At 41.1% G+C, this 16,439-nt stretch overlaps 1 protein-coding gene across 2 annotated transcripts in view; it reads left to right on the top strand.

The window, feature by feature from the left end:
- The window catches only part of EIF2AK3 (eukaryotic translation initiation factor 2 alpha kinase 3), a 69,247-nt gene that overhangs the window by 4,905 nt on the left and 47,903 nt on the right, over window positions 1–16,439 (top strand). For both annotated transcript variants that reach the window (XM_045054540.1, XM_019827552.3), the window contains exon 2: window positions 7,490–7,619. In XM_045054540.1, coding sequence (XP_044910475.1) covers window positions 7,490–7,619 — 130 coding nt within the window. The remainder of the gene's footprint in view (window positions 1–7,489; window positions 7,620–16,439) is intronic.

The following is a 16,439-nucleotide window of genomic DNA, read 5'->3' as shown; positions in this document are numbered from 1 at the left end:
ATTTTTGAGAGAGAGAGAGAGAAAGAGAGAGAGTGTGAGTGGGGAAGGGGCAGAAAGAGAGCGGGAAACACAGAATCCGGAGCAGGCTCCAGGCTCTGAGCTGTTAGCACAGAGCCCGATGCGGGGCTCGAACTCACAAACTGAGATCATGACCTAAGCCAAAGTCGGATGCTTAACTGACTGAGCCACCCAGGTGCCCCTTTGTTTTTTTGTTTTTTTTTTTTTAATTGTTTTTAATGTTTATTTATTTTTGAGAGAGAGACAGACAGACAGAGCGTGAGTGGGGAAGGGGCAGAAAGAGAGAGCCAAATTGCATCTTTAATTTTGTAGAGTTTTTTCCCCCCTCCCTTCCCTCAAAGAAAGGAAATGTGCAATTTAAAAATGCAGTTGTTAATGTAGAAACTGTTCACTCAATATAATGTTCTCCTGTCACCTGCTTCTCTTTCACATGGGAAATGTCTACAGGTAGTAAGCCTCCTTTAAAATTATTATATGAAAGAATTTAGCATCTACTTACCAGACTCTGATAAACTTAATTGTAAATAAGCAGGTATTCTGGGTGTCTGAAGTCAGAGCAAACGGTTTTTCAAAATTGGATATTCATTGTGGCGTAAGGTCATTTCTGCTCAGTTGAGGGCAAATCAGAGCAATAACAGGATAGACGGCATCTTGATGAAATTTCTGGAATGAGTAAAAGCTGCACATTATAGTAATACAGTAGTTGCTATCTATGAAAACTTATCGTTAACAGAACGATAGAGTTTAAAAACCTAAATTCATGCTTCTGTCCAAAACCTCTTGTTTGGTGCATGACCTTACGCAAGTCACATCTTTCTCAGCTTCTGTTTTGTGTTTCTTTTATATGTATAATAGTGGCTGCTCTGCGAAGATGTTTCATTCAACAAACATTGCATTTCATGTAGGGGCCAGGCACTGTTAGGGCCCACGGGTGGATGCATGGGCAGCTCAGCTTGCCTGTAAGCCCCAGCTGTGACAGGGGGATCATTGTGTTGAAGAATTAACTACACTAGAATGGATAGTGAGTGATATAAGAGTAGTTTGAGAATAAAGCCAATGGGGATATCGAGTGTGTGAGTCCTTGACTGTGAAGTGTCAAGGCCGCTCTAGGCTGCAAAGCCCAGAGCAGTGATTCCCAAGCCAGGGCTCCTGGATCTCCAAGGCAAAAGTGGAGATCCATGAAATTATCAGTATTTTTAAATAACTAAATGGGAAGTGGATATCCAGTGAGGAGAAGCCTAATTAAACATTCAGGTTTCTTGGCTTTGAACTAGAATTGTATCAAACTTAAGATAGTGATCTTAGCTATGACTTTTAACAAATTTTCAGTATTTTGTAATTTTTTTTTAACGTTTATTTATTTTTGAGACAGAGAGAGACAGAGCATGAACGGGGGAGGGGCAGAGAGAGAGGGAGACACAGAATGGGAAGCAGGCTCCAGGCTCTGAGCCATCAGCCCAGAGCCCGACGCGGGGCTCGAACTCACGGACCGCGAGATTGTGACCTGAGCTGAAGTCGGACGCTTAACCGACTGAGCCACCCAGGCGCCCCAAGAAATGTTCAGTATTTTGGTTGGTACTTAAGTATTTCCTCTACAAATGGGGGAGTTTATTAGAAATGATGTTTATTGTGCAAATGAAATCATTTAAGATGCAAGATAAAGAATAAAAGGGAACTTTGTTGAAAAGTTTAGAAACCTGCGTACGCGTGCGTGCGTGTGCGTGCATGCACGTGGCAGTGGGATGGGGGGTTATGCCTGATTATGAAAGGCTGTATGTGCTATACCAAGCAGTGTGGCCTTTGTTTGGTGAGCACAGGGAGCTTCAGAACTTTATCAGATCTCTATTATAGAAACAAAACTGTTGGAACTGCACAGGGGAGAGAGACCTGAGGCAGGAAAATATGTCAGAAAGGCTTTTGAAGGTGTTCTGATGACAAGTGAGAATCGGTTCTGGGACAAGGGCATCGGTAATGAAGAAGAAGAAGATGATTTAAAAGCTTCAGAAATAGAATCAGTAGTACCTGACTGTTGTCTAAATGTAGAACGTGAGGGAGAAGGTAGACATGATGTCTCATGTAAGTGTTAAGTGACAAGGCAAATAGAAAAGGATGTGGGAGAGAAGATTCATCTGAACACTTTGTGGCGATAACGGGTGCGCCCTGCTGGAAATGGAACTAGAGCAGGTAGAGAGACGGTGGATGGTAAATACCATATAGGTTTGGGAGCCGTCATGTTCCACGTGAAGTCAAAGCCATGGGCATTGGCTAAAGCTAGAACTCCATGGCCTGCTTGCTGGAGATTGAGAGCACCAGGAATGATGGGGTGAAGGGAAGTGGCCTTGTGGAAGCCAGGGAAAGAGAAGGTCCAGAAGCAAGACCCGGCCTTCAGCTGCTGCTGCAGGACAGACTTGATGAGGAGAATGGGTCTGGCATTAGGAGGAGATTGTTGAAAACCTCTCTTAAAGAGTACCTTCCAAGTGGGACGCCTGGGTGGCTTAGTCGGTTGAGCATCCGACTTTGGCTCAGGTCATGATATCACGGTTCGTGAGTTCGAGCCCTGCGTCGGGCTCTGTGCTGACAGCTCAGGGCCTGGAGCCTGCTTCAGATTCTGTGTCTCCCTTTCTCTCTGCTCCTCCCCTGCTCACACTCTGTCTCTCTCTCTCAAAAAGAAATAAAGATTAAAAAAAAAAAAAGTGGCTTCCAAGGATTGGGTGATGCATAAGAGAACAGTGCTCGCTGTTGAATCCTCCAAACAAATGCCTTTGTAAACTAAAGCAAGGTGTAAGTGAGGGATAGAAGTTTCAAGAGAATTAACTGACAGAGTTGATCAATAGACCTTCTTCATCCATGTCATAGATTAGTTTTTTATGCTAAGGAAATAGCCCTTTGAGGGAAGTCAGTGTTTGCCAAACTGGCCTTATAGCAAGGCTCAACCTGGGGTGCTTGTCAAGCTATAGCTCCCAAGCCCTCTGGGGATGGGACCCATGAATGTTTAATGGCTTTTAACAAGCACCCCCAGATTATTTTTATGATCAGGCAAGTCTGAGTTATTCTGAACTGGTGAAATAGCTGTATCTTACCTGTGAAAAAGCAAGTGGAATGAAGCTGAGAGCAGAAGAGCAGAGCCATGGGGATGTGCACAAAGCTCCCGTTCCTAAAAAGAAGAAGAAGAAAAAGCTCCAGTTCTTCCCACAGGAAATGCTGCGTCTGCAGTTCCCTTCAATTCTCGAATAAGTTAAGGGGTTATCATTCTTGTTCATAGAAACCTGAAAGTAGCACGAGTGAATTGTGGGGAGATAAAATGGCTTTATATTCTCCCTATTTGGGGAGGATATTCATTTTGCAGCTCTGATTGATGTTTGTTCTAAATGCTTACTGCTGTTCTCTGATTATCGTGCGTTCAGCATTATCTGTCTACTGGATGCTTTTCTCAATCGATAGTATATGGATGAGCATCTCTCTCTTAGAATGTGATTAGATACAATAGTCCAAAGGATAGCATCTCTTTTTTGCCCCGTAGCACTGCTCAATTTCAGCCACAGCAGAAGGGATACTTGCTTCCAGAGACATGCTTGGGAAGGAGCCCATAGTTAATGTTATGGCTAGCGGGTTGCAGACGAGTGGATGAAGGACTGTGTGTGTGTGTGTGTGTGTGTGTGTGTGTGTGTGTGTGTGTGTTGTGTTGACGCTTAACAGAGTTGGGAGGGGATTTACTGTTATTTCTATCAAGCAGGTTAAAATAATTAAGGGTACTGCATTCACATAGAAGAAACAGATTACATTAAATATAAAAAGGCAGTTAAGAAAGTGATATACTTATTTGTTCCTGCCCACAGGTTTGTAGTTCTTCTAATTATTGCCCAAATTTACACTTCTTCTCTGGATACAGTATATAATCTGAAAATATCTTGTTTTCAAAAAAAAAACAGAATCAGGGCGCCTGGGTGGCTCAGTCAGTTAAGTGTCTGACTTAGTTAAGGCCATGATCTCGCCATTCCCAAGTTCGAGCCCCACGTCCAGCTCTGTGCTGACAGCTCAGAGCCTGGAACCTGTTTCGGATTCTGTGTCTCCCTCTCTCTCTCCCCCTCCCCTGCTCCATCTCCTTCTCTCTCTCTCTCTCTCTCTCTCTCAGAAATAAATAAACAAAAAAATTAAAAATTTTTTTTAAAACAGAATCTTTGACTTAGTTAAAATGCACCTCATATGATAGGTTTTCAGTGAAAGAACAGTTAGATGTTAAACTCCAAGTGACTTCTTAAAGTGTATTTTTATATCCACCTAAGATACACATATGCATATTTTATTGTTGGGTTTTTCTTTGTTTTGAAGATGAGACCTAGAATTTTACCATTCTTCTCTATATACCTCTAGCCCAAATACCTACATACTCAAAAAATAAAGGTTTTTGTTGCTGTTGTTGTTAAAGTAGAATGTCAGGGGTGATAAACAATGTTGGTTCTGAACTTTAAAAATAGTGTCTGAAGTGTTCCAGTGGTCTCCTTAATTTTTCATGGGTTAACACTGTTTGCTCATACTAAGTTTTGTTTAAATTAGAGTGGCTTTCATTCCACCATTTATTTGTGTTTAATGATTACTGAACAGAATTAGACATTTCTACAATGGCACTAGGAACGAGGTAACTTGGCTGTGAACCTTGGAATGCTGGCTTAATGATAGATTCTCTTGCTTTTATTTGTAAATTGGCACATCTAAGGTATGGATTTTTTATACCCTTCATTATAAAATAATATTCTTCCTCGTAGTATCCATCTCTCCCCCAGTTCCCAACAGATCTCTTTCAAAAGCAGGGTAACGTGTGGGGAGGGGAGTTAAGTTCTCTTTCTTTTGGTTAGTTATCTAAAGTCACTAGCGTTCGTAATACAGCAAAAATCTTTATTTTCATAAATGAGATTATGAGTTACCATTTGGAAAATTCAAAATGAGAATTGGTGTATAGTTTGGGAAATAAAACAATTTTATTTATCCACTTGATACATTTATTCATTTGATAAACAATTAAGTGCTTTGAAAGGTTTCCAACGAGTTTATTGAACTCTTTTGTCATGGTCAACTTCTAGCTTCACTTTGATTTTGTATGCTTTGTACTTCAAGTGAAATAGAAGAGAAGAAGTTTGTATTTATAATCCTAAAGTGGAACATAACTATCTGTAGGTGGAATTTGCATGGCCTTTGAAGCAGACAAACATACCTAACAAATTCCTAAAACGAGTGTACAACACAGTCTTTCATTCGACAAATATTTATTGAAGACCAGTTCTGGATCTGGGAGTGTATGTTCCAGACGGAAGGCACAGTAGCTACAAAGGCCCTGAGGGAAAATCAGGATGAGTTTGAGGAATCGGGGTAGTCATTCCGGGGGTACCGATTTTGGATGTGCGAACTTTGAGAAGCCTGTAAGACCACCTGAATCTGGCAGGCAGTTAGACACGTAAGTCCAGAGTTCAGGGACAGATACAAACTTGGGAATTGCCGGCATATAGATGGTATTTTAAGCTATGAGGCTGGATGAGACCATCAGATGAAGTACATGGGGGTAGAGAACACTTTAAGAGCTAGAAGAGATGAGAAAGAACCAGACGCGAAACCGAGGAAGAGTAGCGTACAACTAAGAAAAAAAATCAGATCTTAGAAGCCGCATGAAGAGTGCGTTTCACGAAGGGCAAGGAGAAGGCACTGGCCGGGTGCTGCTAGAGGGTCAAGTGAACGGAGACCTGACCATGGGGTTTTTCAGTATGAAGGTTTTTAATGACCCCAACAAGAATCTGAAGTGGAGCGGCAGAGGCAACATGTTGATTAGGAATAATTTAAGACAGAAAAAGGGGAGAGGATTTGGAGAGAGAATATAGAACTCTTTCAAGGAGGTTTGTTCCAGAGGCAGGCAAGGAGTGGATGGAAGCTAGAGAGGAGAAAGGGTTCATTTTGTTTAACTGGTTTCATTTTTAAGTTGGGGGAAATAATACCAGGTTTGAATGCTGACAAGGATGCTCTGGTAGAGGGGGAATGACTGATGTAAGAGCAAGACAGGAGATGTGAGGACTGGCAAATAGAGATCTGTTTTCTAAACAGAGAAGTCGGTAGTGGGTGGAACCATGAATGAACAGTTCCCCTGCAGTGATAGCAGGGTAGGTAGAATTCTTGGGTCCCTTGCTGATAAACTGAGAGATGTGATGGTGGGATTTCTTTTGGTTATATCTGTCCCCGAGATGCCTGAGCTTAGAAGAGCTAGTGTTAGAAGTTGAGGAGAAAGGAGAAATGACATTGTCCACCTAGGACAGTGGGTGAGTATACAGACCAGAGTAGTGTGCTGTGATGGCAGAGCATCACTAATAGCCCCTTCCACGTTGGTGGTCGTGATTAAAGTGAGCCCAGTCAGCATGGTTATGTTTTTCTTTGGCCACATTCAACTGCACGGAAGCGAGTGAGAAAATGCAAAACGTTGGATTTAACCAGGGTCGAAGTTCTGCCAGTCAAGTGTGACAAGCGAGAGGGGACAGGGAGTAGAGGTGGGGGGAGCTAGGAAGCTAGGAAGTGCTTAAAATGAAGGACTATGGAATTTACACTGGGTAAGAAAGAGGTGAGGGCATAATGGTAGTGAAGCTCAAGGTCAAAGTGACAGGATCCCTGGTGGGGTCAGAGATTTGTGGGAATCGGGGAAGTAGAGGAAATAAGTGGGAAAGAGGGGTTGGTGGCAGAGGATGGAATGCGTGAAATTTCAGTGGGGCAGGGGAGATGCGGTGACTGGTAATGCCAAGGGCTAAGGTCTCACCTTGGCAGTGGTTGAGGCAAGGTAAACAGATAATGAAAACCCAAATAACGTGTTAACAGTGACAGTTAAACCAGGAGCTAAAATCCTCAAAGAGTGAGGCTAGTGGCCCAAGGGTCAGTGGACAATTGCTAGGAGGGGTAATGGGTGGGGCAGTCTGATCCTGAGGAGTTTTCGAGAGGAGAGAAATAGTTGGAAATGGCAATGAGGCGCAAGGAGTGCGCCTACCCTGTCACGGGGCCCAAGGGTCAAGGGTTTTGGAAAAAAGAACTCTCTTTGCTCCGGAAACAATGTCCTCAGGAAGAGCTGGCTTTCTACTCCAGCAAGAAGGCAAGTGAACATTCAGGGAGAACTGTGTTTCGGGGTTAAGGCTCTCAGGGCTCAGGGAAGGGAAAAAGACGGCAAAACCGGGAATGTTGAGTTCCATGTAGGGATTACAGTGTGCGGGACGAGGGGTGACCTGGGAGTCTGGAGCTCTTCACAAGGGATAGAAACAGATAGAGGACCTACTGCAGGGAGCCTGGTGGGCTTTAGACAGATAGTAGTAGCAAGACTGTGTTTGTGAGGAGGTGGACCCTCCTCCCCCAGGCCTTGAGACGGCCTGGCGTTCTTTCCAGTGTATGCAGTCAGTGCCCAATATCGTACACATCTTTTAAACTTTGTCTTATTATTTTGTTACATTTATAGATCATTAGTGATCATCAGCACTTTAGATGGGCGAATTGCTGCCTTGGATCCTGAGAATCGTGGTAAAAAACAGTGGGATTTGGACGTGGGATCCGGCTCCTTGGTTTCATCCAGCCTCAGCAAACCAGAGGTAAGGATTTTCTATTACATATTGATTGGAAACAGTTAATAATGATTGCTGACACTTGTAGTCTGCATTTGCTTAGAGAGCTGGGGCTCAGGGCCTAATGGCCTGGGTGTGAGGTCTACCTGCCTTTTGCGAGCTGTGTCCCCTTGGGGCAATTACCTAACTTTGCTGTTCCTCAGTTCCCCTCCTGTAAAATGAGTGGGTAATGTCTTCTGCTTCTTAGGATTGTTTTGAACATTAAAGGAGTTAATCATATAAATGAGTAACTGAGAATACTGTCTGCTGTATCACTATAGCTCTTTATCTGAGCTATAACATGATCACCGTTTCTTCCGCCTTATTATTATCACAAGGTGCCTAGGAATAATAACAAATAAAAGTATCTTAACTGCATCTTAATAGTTAGAAATACATGCGGCAAAATCCCAGAAATTATTCCCTACATTTTCCCTCAAGTGTATACGCTAATGGTAAGCACGACATTTTCTTTGAATGTAATTTTAGACAAATTTGATTACTTGCAAAAACAAAAAAAGAAACCGTGCTTCTGAAACTCTTATGGCACATGACTCCAAGACTCGAGCAGGCGACACAGCTCCGCAGAGCTTCAGTGTCCTCATCAGTAAGGGAGGACACTGCTTACTTTGATGAGGTTGGGCGCGGTGCAGGTTAAATGAGGGAAATTTCTTTTTCTCACCTTTCGTCTTGACTCTGATAGATTAAGTCTCTTGTCCTTTTCTAGAGCTTTATTCTCTTGTTTAAGTCATTTAAAATAAGCCCCTCTCTTGAGTTGTGACTGCCAACACGGAAGCAGTCGCCTCTGTTTTCCAGAATACTCTCAAGCTTCCTATCTTACCAGGCTGCTCCTCTGGGACACTCCCTGTGGGTGTTCTTTTTTCTCTTTCGTCACCAACTGTTCCCTTTCAAAAAGCTTGCCAGTTGGTATCAAGTTTGGAAAGGACAAAACCTAACATGGGGGGCTTAAGAATGACCTGATAAGTGTTGATGGAATTTTCTGATGAAAAAACTGCTACCAGTGACCCAGCTACACTCTAATAAACCCAGCCTGGATTCCTTCCTGAGCACCCAGGCAGGTGCTGCTTTGGGAAATTGCCCCGCCTCCACATTTGTGTGTGCCGAGCCCTCACTGGGTCTTCATAGTGCTTACCATTTATCAGACGGTACAGTGTGCTGAAAAACATCTGAGAATACTGAACTTCTGTTGTATTGTGAATTATTAATACAAATAGCAATTTTATTATAAATTACAATAACGTGAATCAGGTATAATATTCAAGTGAATTACTACTCAAGCGAAACATTCATTGATTTGTGTTCTGCTGGGATTATGCTTGGGTATGCATGTTTTGCTTTATTTTTAAACTAGACATAAAAAGATGATCAGCAAAATCAGAAGATTGTAAGCTGTTTACATCTGAGGTAATATTACAGTGTGTTGTGGTGGTACAAAGCACGTGTGTGTTTGCAAACTAAAATATACTCACGAACGAAAGATAAATTGCATGGTATGACAAAGTAGAATGCAAATAGTTATGATGCCCTGAGCGCTGTTGAGTGGGTTTAAGCTACGTTAGCTGTTTTCTTAGGTACAGTTCAACTTTCTCATTTCCTGTGGTTTATCAGGGCTCTCTTGTTTTAAGTGCTTTCCTCCCCACGTACCCCAAACCCTAGACCCTTTGGATAAAATACTTTGAAATGTTGAATCTCAAGCATATTCCCAAAGTTTCACTGTGTCACCCTGAAACAGTAAATGAAAAGCTCACTGGCCACCTTCCATGCAGGGGAAGAAGCCTGAGGCCTCTTTTCAGACCTAGATTTTCATTTTCTATTTTGTGGGAACAGAAAATCGAAAGATACTGCCCATCTGGGATAACATAATAGGTTTTCTAGACTTTACGGCTGCCCCAAGTTCTTGAGACCATTTCTTGAGACTACGTGTTCTCTACGTAGATAACGCTAATGACAACAACACTGTTCCCGGCATTGTAATATACACGTTAGGTACTTTACACACAGTGTGATCCTCACAAAGATCCTCCTGTGGCCGATGTGTTAGGGTCATTTTGTAGAAGAGGAAGCTGAAGCTCAGAGAAGTTATTTGCTTGAAATTGCAGACCGATTAGACGATTAGACGATTAGACGATAAAGCTGGGATTAAACCGCGCCCTGCCTGACCATACTCCATTCTTCGGGCTTTGGAGCCATTTCTCCATCCTGTGTGCACCTCCCCTTTACAAACTCAGGCTGCTCAAAGAAATTTTAAAAAGAGTTGTTATTAAATCATTTTTAAAAATGAACCCATTGGATGAGAGCATGAATAACATATTTTTATGAAGAATATTTTCCAGTTTAAAAATATTTTGGTAAGAAGCATGGCTTTGTTTTGTATTTTTATAAGTCTCTTTACTTTCCGGTTTGGCAGAAGATAACTGGATTTTCATATCTGCTTCTGCGCTCAATGTGTTGCATTGTTGTTTTGGCTGAACTATATGAAGAAGAAAATCCAGGCACATACATATACGTGGCTAGAAAAGGGAGATGTAGTTTATTTTTTTTTATTTTTTATTTTTCAACGTTTATTTATTTTTGGGACAGAGAGAGACAGAGCATGAACGGGCGAGGGGCAGAGAGAGAGGGAGACACAGAATCGGAAACAGGCTCCAGGCTCTGAGCCATTAGCCCAGAGCCTGACGTGGGGCTCGAACTCACGGACCGCGAGATCGTGACCTGGCTGAAGTCGGACGCTTAACCGACTGCGCCACCCAGGCGCCCCAAGGGAGATGTAGTTTAGAAGCCTCTTCAGATGATTGGGTCATTCTTTTTTGATACTCTACCAAAACACATGGAAGTTTCTTAAAGGTTATTTGCACTGTAGAATCTGAAACCGTATCAATGAACATTTTGTACTCTTTTACATTAACATCCATTTGTCTGTCTTGCCTTTTACTCATGCATGATGTTCTAACATCATCTGGCAAATATTGATTCAGTGAGTTATACAGATCTTCCAGATGTTGACACGTTTCTTTATAGAATATTTAAAGATCAAATTCGTTATTATCCTTGGATGTAAATTAAAAAAAATTTTTTTTAAATGTGTTACTATCACCACTGATCTCATCAGAAAAATAGTTAAGTACTGGGAAACTATTGAGCTTACATTGGTAGATACAGGTTTTCCAAAATTCGAATTTTCATTTGAAAACTGGTTTTTGGTTTTTTTTTTTTCCCACAAATATGGTCAGTTGTTCTCTTTGCAGTGAGAGGTTCACTTTGTGTATTTTTGAGAAAATGTCTGACAGGTACCCAGCTCTCAAAACCATCACATCCCCTCAATTTTTCGAGTAGAAATGGCGCCCTGTGAACAAACAGCCCCCAAAGTCCGTCACACAAGCGCTTTTTCCTCAAGACGTGTTTCATTCAGCGTGTGGCTAAAGTGCTAGTGTGTCCTCGTCAGTCACACCAGAAGAGTGAAAACGTGTACTCAGGTCCCAAATGAATGAAATCAACTTTTTATCGCTTCACCGGAACATTCCCGAGTGAAACTTTTCTCTCTCTCTCTCTCTCTCTCTCTCTCTCTCTCTCTCTCTCTTTTTGCCGCAAGTGTGTGCTGGTGAGAAACGCAGTGACCAGTGGTTGGGTGCTCGATGGCGTGCTAAGGCGCTGCCAGTGTTAGTCACCATTGCTTTTATACCATCAGTGCGGATATCACCCCAGTGAGAAAGCAAGTAACACTTTCGCCGCAGAACTTTTTGACTCTCTGCACTTGTAAAAGCATCCACAGGCCACAGTTTGAGAATTGCTGAGCTAGTGTATGATAGAAATAGTATAAGAATATTTGGAAGGCCAACAGGAATGTAGCGTGAGCTTGAGTCCTCTGGTACTCAGTAGGGTGTGCGTTGCCCAACAGCTACAAGTTGTGCTCACAAGTTGGACAAAATACCGCAAAAAGAGGCTCAAAAACTGCTATTTGAAATGCCCTAAATATGACACATAGAGTTACTATACCTTTTTAAATGCATCTGATAAAATATTTTACGAAGGTCCCTAACTTTTTGTGAGAAATAGTTAATTTTCTCTTTCTGAAGCTCAGCGTTTGGTAGAGAAGGGTAGTGTAGGGAGGAGGGGTAGATACAGCAGGTGGAAGGAACTGGCCTGGAGATAGAGCCAAAGCCACCCAGGTGACAATAGATAGATCCATGACTCCATGTGGGGACTCCTGTATTAGAATGGCAGTCTTTCTAAGCTTTCATCAAGAGTGGTATGAAGGAGGGGCGCCTGGGTGGCTCAGTTGGTTGAGCATCTGACTTCAGCTCGGGTCATGATCTCACGGTCCACGGGTTCAAGTCCCGCCTGGGCTCTGTGCTGACAGCTCAGAGCCTGGAGCCTGCTTTGGATTCTGTGTCTCCCTCTCTTTCTGCCCCTCCCCTGTTCACTCTCTGTCTCTCTCTGTCTCTCAAAAATACATAAATGTAAAAAAAAAAAAAAAAAAAAAAGAGTGGTATGAAGAAGAAACAGATGAAACCCAGAAGGCCGGGGAAGGTGTATTCCCTGTACAGCAATTGGTAAAGCTACTTATGAATCTAATGAAGAGAATTTGATAGACTGTATAATAATTTTTGTTAACTTTTATGTGTTAAGTAATCTCTACTCCCAACGTGAAGCTCAAACTCGTGACCCCAAGATCAAAAGTTGCACACTCTTCCGACCGAGTGAGCCAGGTGCCCTGACTGTTTAAATAATTTTAAAGTTATTAATGATAGAGCAGTCAGTGATGAATCACATGCACTTTTGCTGGAATAATAAAATAAAGCCACACAGGAACTTCTCGTGCTGTGTGGGATTGTGGAGGAGGGGCTGGGACTCAGGGACCTGAGTTCTCCTTTGGATTCTTCTGTTCACTGACTATGTGGCCTGGCTAAATTCTTCAGTTCAGCAGAGTTTTAATTTCCTTCTCTGTAAAATTATGGGACTACACTAAATCCTAAAGATTGTCGTAACTTCAGGAATCAGGTAGCATCGGATACATGAAACTCCCAAATTATCGAGAGGAACTTTTCAACTTCCCCTTTTTTTTTTTTTTTTTTTTTTTTTTAAACCACATTTAAGGCTTTAAAAAACAAAGCACAAATTCATTAGAAATTGCCATTAGGTGCATATCTCATTACCTCCTGGCCTGCTCTGATGATATTGTCCTTAAACTTTTCTAATGTAAAGGGCATATAAAATAGTATATTAACGTTCTTTTAGTGGTGTTTTTATTATGTCAATGAAAAAATTAACATACAGGATAGGTGAGATTGACAGCTCCATTATAAATTTTTTTTTTCAACGTTTATTTATTTTTGGGACAGAGAGAGACAGAGCATGAACGGGGGAGGGGCAGAGAGAGAGGGAGACACAGAATCGGAAACAGGCTCCAGGCTCCGAGCCATCAGCCCAGAGCCTGATGCGGGGCTCGAACTCACGGACCGCGAGATCGTGACCTGGCTGAAGTCGGACGCTTAACCGACTGCGCCACCCAGGCGCCCCTGACAGCTCCATTAAAAACAATATTATATAATATTTAGGATCACCTGTGTGCTGCAGGGTGGTTGAGATGCCTGATCTGATTTACCATTATTTCCTCTTGACTAGGTAATTTACAAACTTTCTCAAAAGAATACTGATAATAAACCAAGCTAAAACTGGTGTGTGTGTGTGTGTGTGTGTGTGTGTGAGAGAGAGAGAGAGAGAGAGAGAGAGAGAGAGAGAATAAATGGTAAACCTAAGTTCACTCCATCAGCTTTAACAGTTGTGCCCTAGGTTCTAAGCCTAATGCTTATGATAATAGCTAAGAATTTTGTTTTTAATTTTTCGAAGGACCACCTGAAGTGAAGTCTGATTTGCTTTCCTCTGGTTATTTATATGCAGATTAAACCTTGAAAAAGCACTAAAGAGATTTCGCTGTGGTTCCTCATTGGTTGTCTTAAATTTTGTTTTGTAGCGTATTAGCATAGTGTTGCTTTGGGGTATCTGGGTGACACTTGGATCACACTTCACCAAATCTAAGTAGATATAATATCCTTGAACTATCTATTTGTCTATGTCTTGGAACATATTCCTAATTACAAAGACCTTCCTTATCTTTATTTAGGATGCATAATTGTATACATGTAACTCGTTTCTCCTTAGATAATACCTTTACCTTTTCTTTATTCAGAGATACCATATTTGTTTTTTTGTTTCAGTTTTCTGTTAAAATGCCTTTTTTCTTCCCCCTCTTAAAAAGAACAAACAACCCTATTATAAGTCTATACTTAGAGTTTGGGGTTTTTTCTTATTTTTGGCATGTTTCTCCCCAAGGGACACCGCCTTTCTGTTTCAGACAGGTGCAGAAACAGACAGCTATGATACTGGAGCTTTCCAGCCTCCTCCCTACCCCTCATCAGAATGCATTCATTGAGAAAGGCCTTCGTAGGTAGGGGGATCCTTTAGAAAAGGCATACTTTTAATGGTTAACTTGATTTGTTCACAAAGAATCCATCAGTAGACCCTTTGAGTGGTGCTTTATTAAAAGAGGATCGGTGATCTCTTTTAAAGGTTCTCTAATTTACACTGAAAGATGTCTGGTCATTTTGCAGTTTTTCATTTGTACACAAACTAGCATATTTTGAGCCTGACGGTGTCATTGAAGACTGCGGTTTATTTGGAAAAGTCACTGTTCAGTCATGTAGCAAGCCAATATGTAAATAATTGCTTAGGTTAATTGCTTTTCTTTTAATTATAGAAATAAAACCATGCTTTGATTCAATTTTGTTTTATTAATCCCTTCGCACGGCTGAAAGCATTGCTGTGAAGTAAACTAGTTTACTCTAGCATGCATGTTGCCGAGTGAGAAATTGATTTGACCCTATTTTTTAGGAAATTGACTTTGCATGCACATTATCTACTTCATGAATGTATAATGATCTAAATGAAGGCAGAGATAGTTACTGAAATCTGTGTTTTTCATCATGAATGCAAAAAGTACACTTACAAAGTGAGTCTGATAGTTTTCCTTGAGGTATTTTGTTCTATAGGTTCACTATAGGTTGAGGAAAGAAAGAATGAATGAATTAAATAATTATCTATGTAGTATCTCAATGCTCTTGGGCATTAATTCACAATTGTTGATGATAACTAATAACACATTGCTTCGGGATTTGTTTTTTTCTCCATTTCCTTTTTTTTTTTTTTAAGCAAAAAACAAAACATTTCCTCTTAAGCATGTCACGTGGGATGCCTTCTCTGACTAATACCCAGATCTGCTGAAAGTTCTCATAATCCCTCGTGTTAGATCATCTAATTAGTTGTTAACCATGTCCCCTTCCTTAGTCTGTGAGGTACGATGCCCAGGAACACTTTCAGCAAAAAGGATTCCTTCATTCTCCCCATCACAGCAATTTCAGTATTTTCAGGGGGGGAAAAAGTGTTTCCTTAGCACAATGCTTCAACATTTTTTTTCTCTTAAAGTCACAAATACTTAATTCTGGTACCTAGTCATTTGGTAGGTTGCTCATTTTGGTTTATTAAAAGTTATCATTTTATGTTCCATATATAATATATCATTTTTGAAGAATTAAAATATACAAAAATATGCCTGTTAACTTTAATATTGTTCATCTTTGTGATCAATAAAGTACTTTACAGTCCTTCAGAATGTCTATGTGATAAAAGAGAATTTATGGTTGGTAGAGATTTCTGGTAAATTTAAGACTGGTAACAGTTTGATATATTTAATTCTTATATTGAATTCATCTTTATTTAGTTTTGAGGTTTTGGTTTTTTGGTTTTGTTTTTTTATTTGAGAGAGAGAGCAGGGAAGAGGGCTAGAGGTAGAGAGAATCTTATTTTTTTAATGTTTATTTACTTTTGAGAGAGAGAGAGAGAGAGAGAGAACACAGAGAAGCAGAGAGGGGGAGAGGGAGAATCCCAAGCAGACTCTGTGCCTTCAACGCAGAGCCCAACATGGAGCTCGGACCTGTGAACTGTGAGATCATGACCTGAGCTGAAATCAAGAGTTGGATGCTTAACTGACTGAGCCACCCAGACGCCCAGAGAGAGAAAGAATCTTAAGCAGGCTCCGTGCTTAGCATGGAGCCTGACGCGAGGCTCTATCCCAAGACCCCGGGATCAGGAACTGAGCTGAAGTCAAAAGTCTGACGCTCAACTGACTGAGCCACCCAGGCGCCCCCCAAGGCTTTGTTTTTAAATGGGGGTTGTAAATCCAGGATTGGGAAAGAAATAATTGACATGGCATAATTAAGCTCTCTACTTTCTCCGTGAATTTACTTTTGGAGCAGCTGTTTAAATTCTAAAGGCTTTTTGGAAACTTTTGAAATCTGGTGTTCATGAACCTTAGTTATTTCTGAAGTTTATTTATAGAAAATAAAAGAAGGTTCAGGATGAATTTACAAGTATTCAGATTAAGAGTTTATATTTTTGTTTTAAACACTTTTAATAAGTATACGTACATACGCATGCACACATGAATTACATTAGAGGTTCAAAATAACATTAGGTTTACATAACAAGTCTTGTTTGATTAGTACTTCGTAGTTTGCAAAGTGATGCCAAACCCATTCATATTTCAGCCTTACATAGCCTTGTAAAATAAATACTCTTACTAGCCTCTGTTTTTCAGATCAGAAAATTAGGGCTCACAATGGGTCAGAGATGTGACTGATGTAGTAAAGCTGAGACTCAACCCTAGATCTTTGGACTTCTCCTTGCCCTCTTTCCGATGCTTCATGCTTTTTGAAATATTTCAGTACTTACCAA

Source organism: Felis catus, chromosome A3 (genome assembly GCF_018350175.1).
Source record: "Felis catus isolate Fca126 chromosome A3, F.catus_Fca126_mat1.0, whole genome shotgun sequence".
Classification (NCBI taxonomy): domain Eukaryota; kingdom Metazoa; phylum Chordata; class Mammalia; order Carnivora; family Felidae; genus Felis; species Felis catus.
Note: the sequence above shows the minus strand (reverse complement) of the source record. Positions and strands in the feature narration are given on the sequence as shown.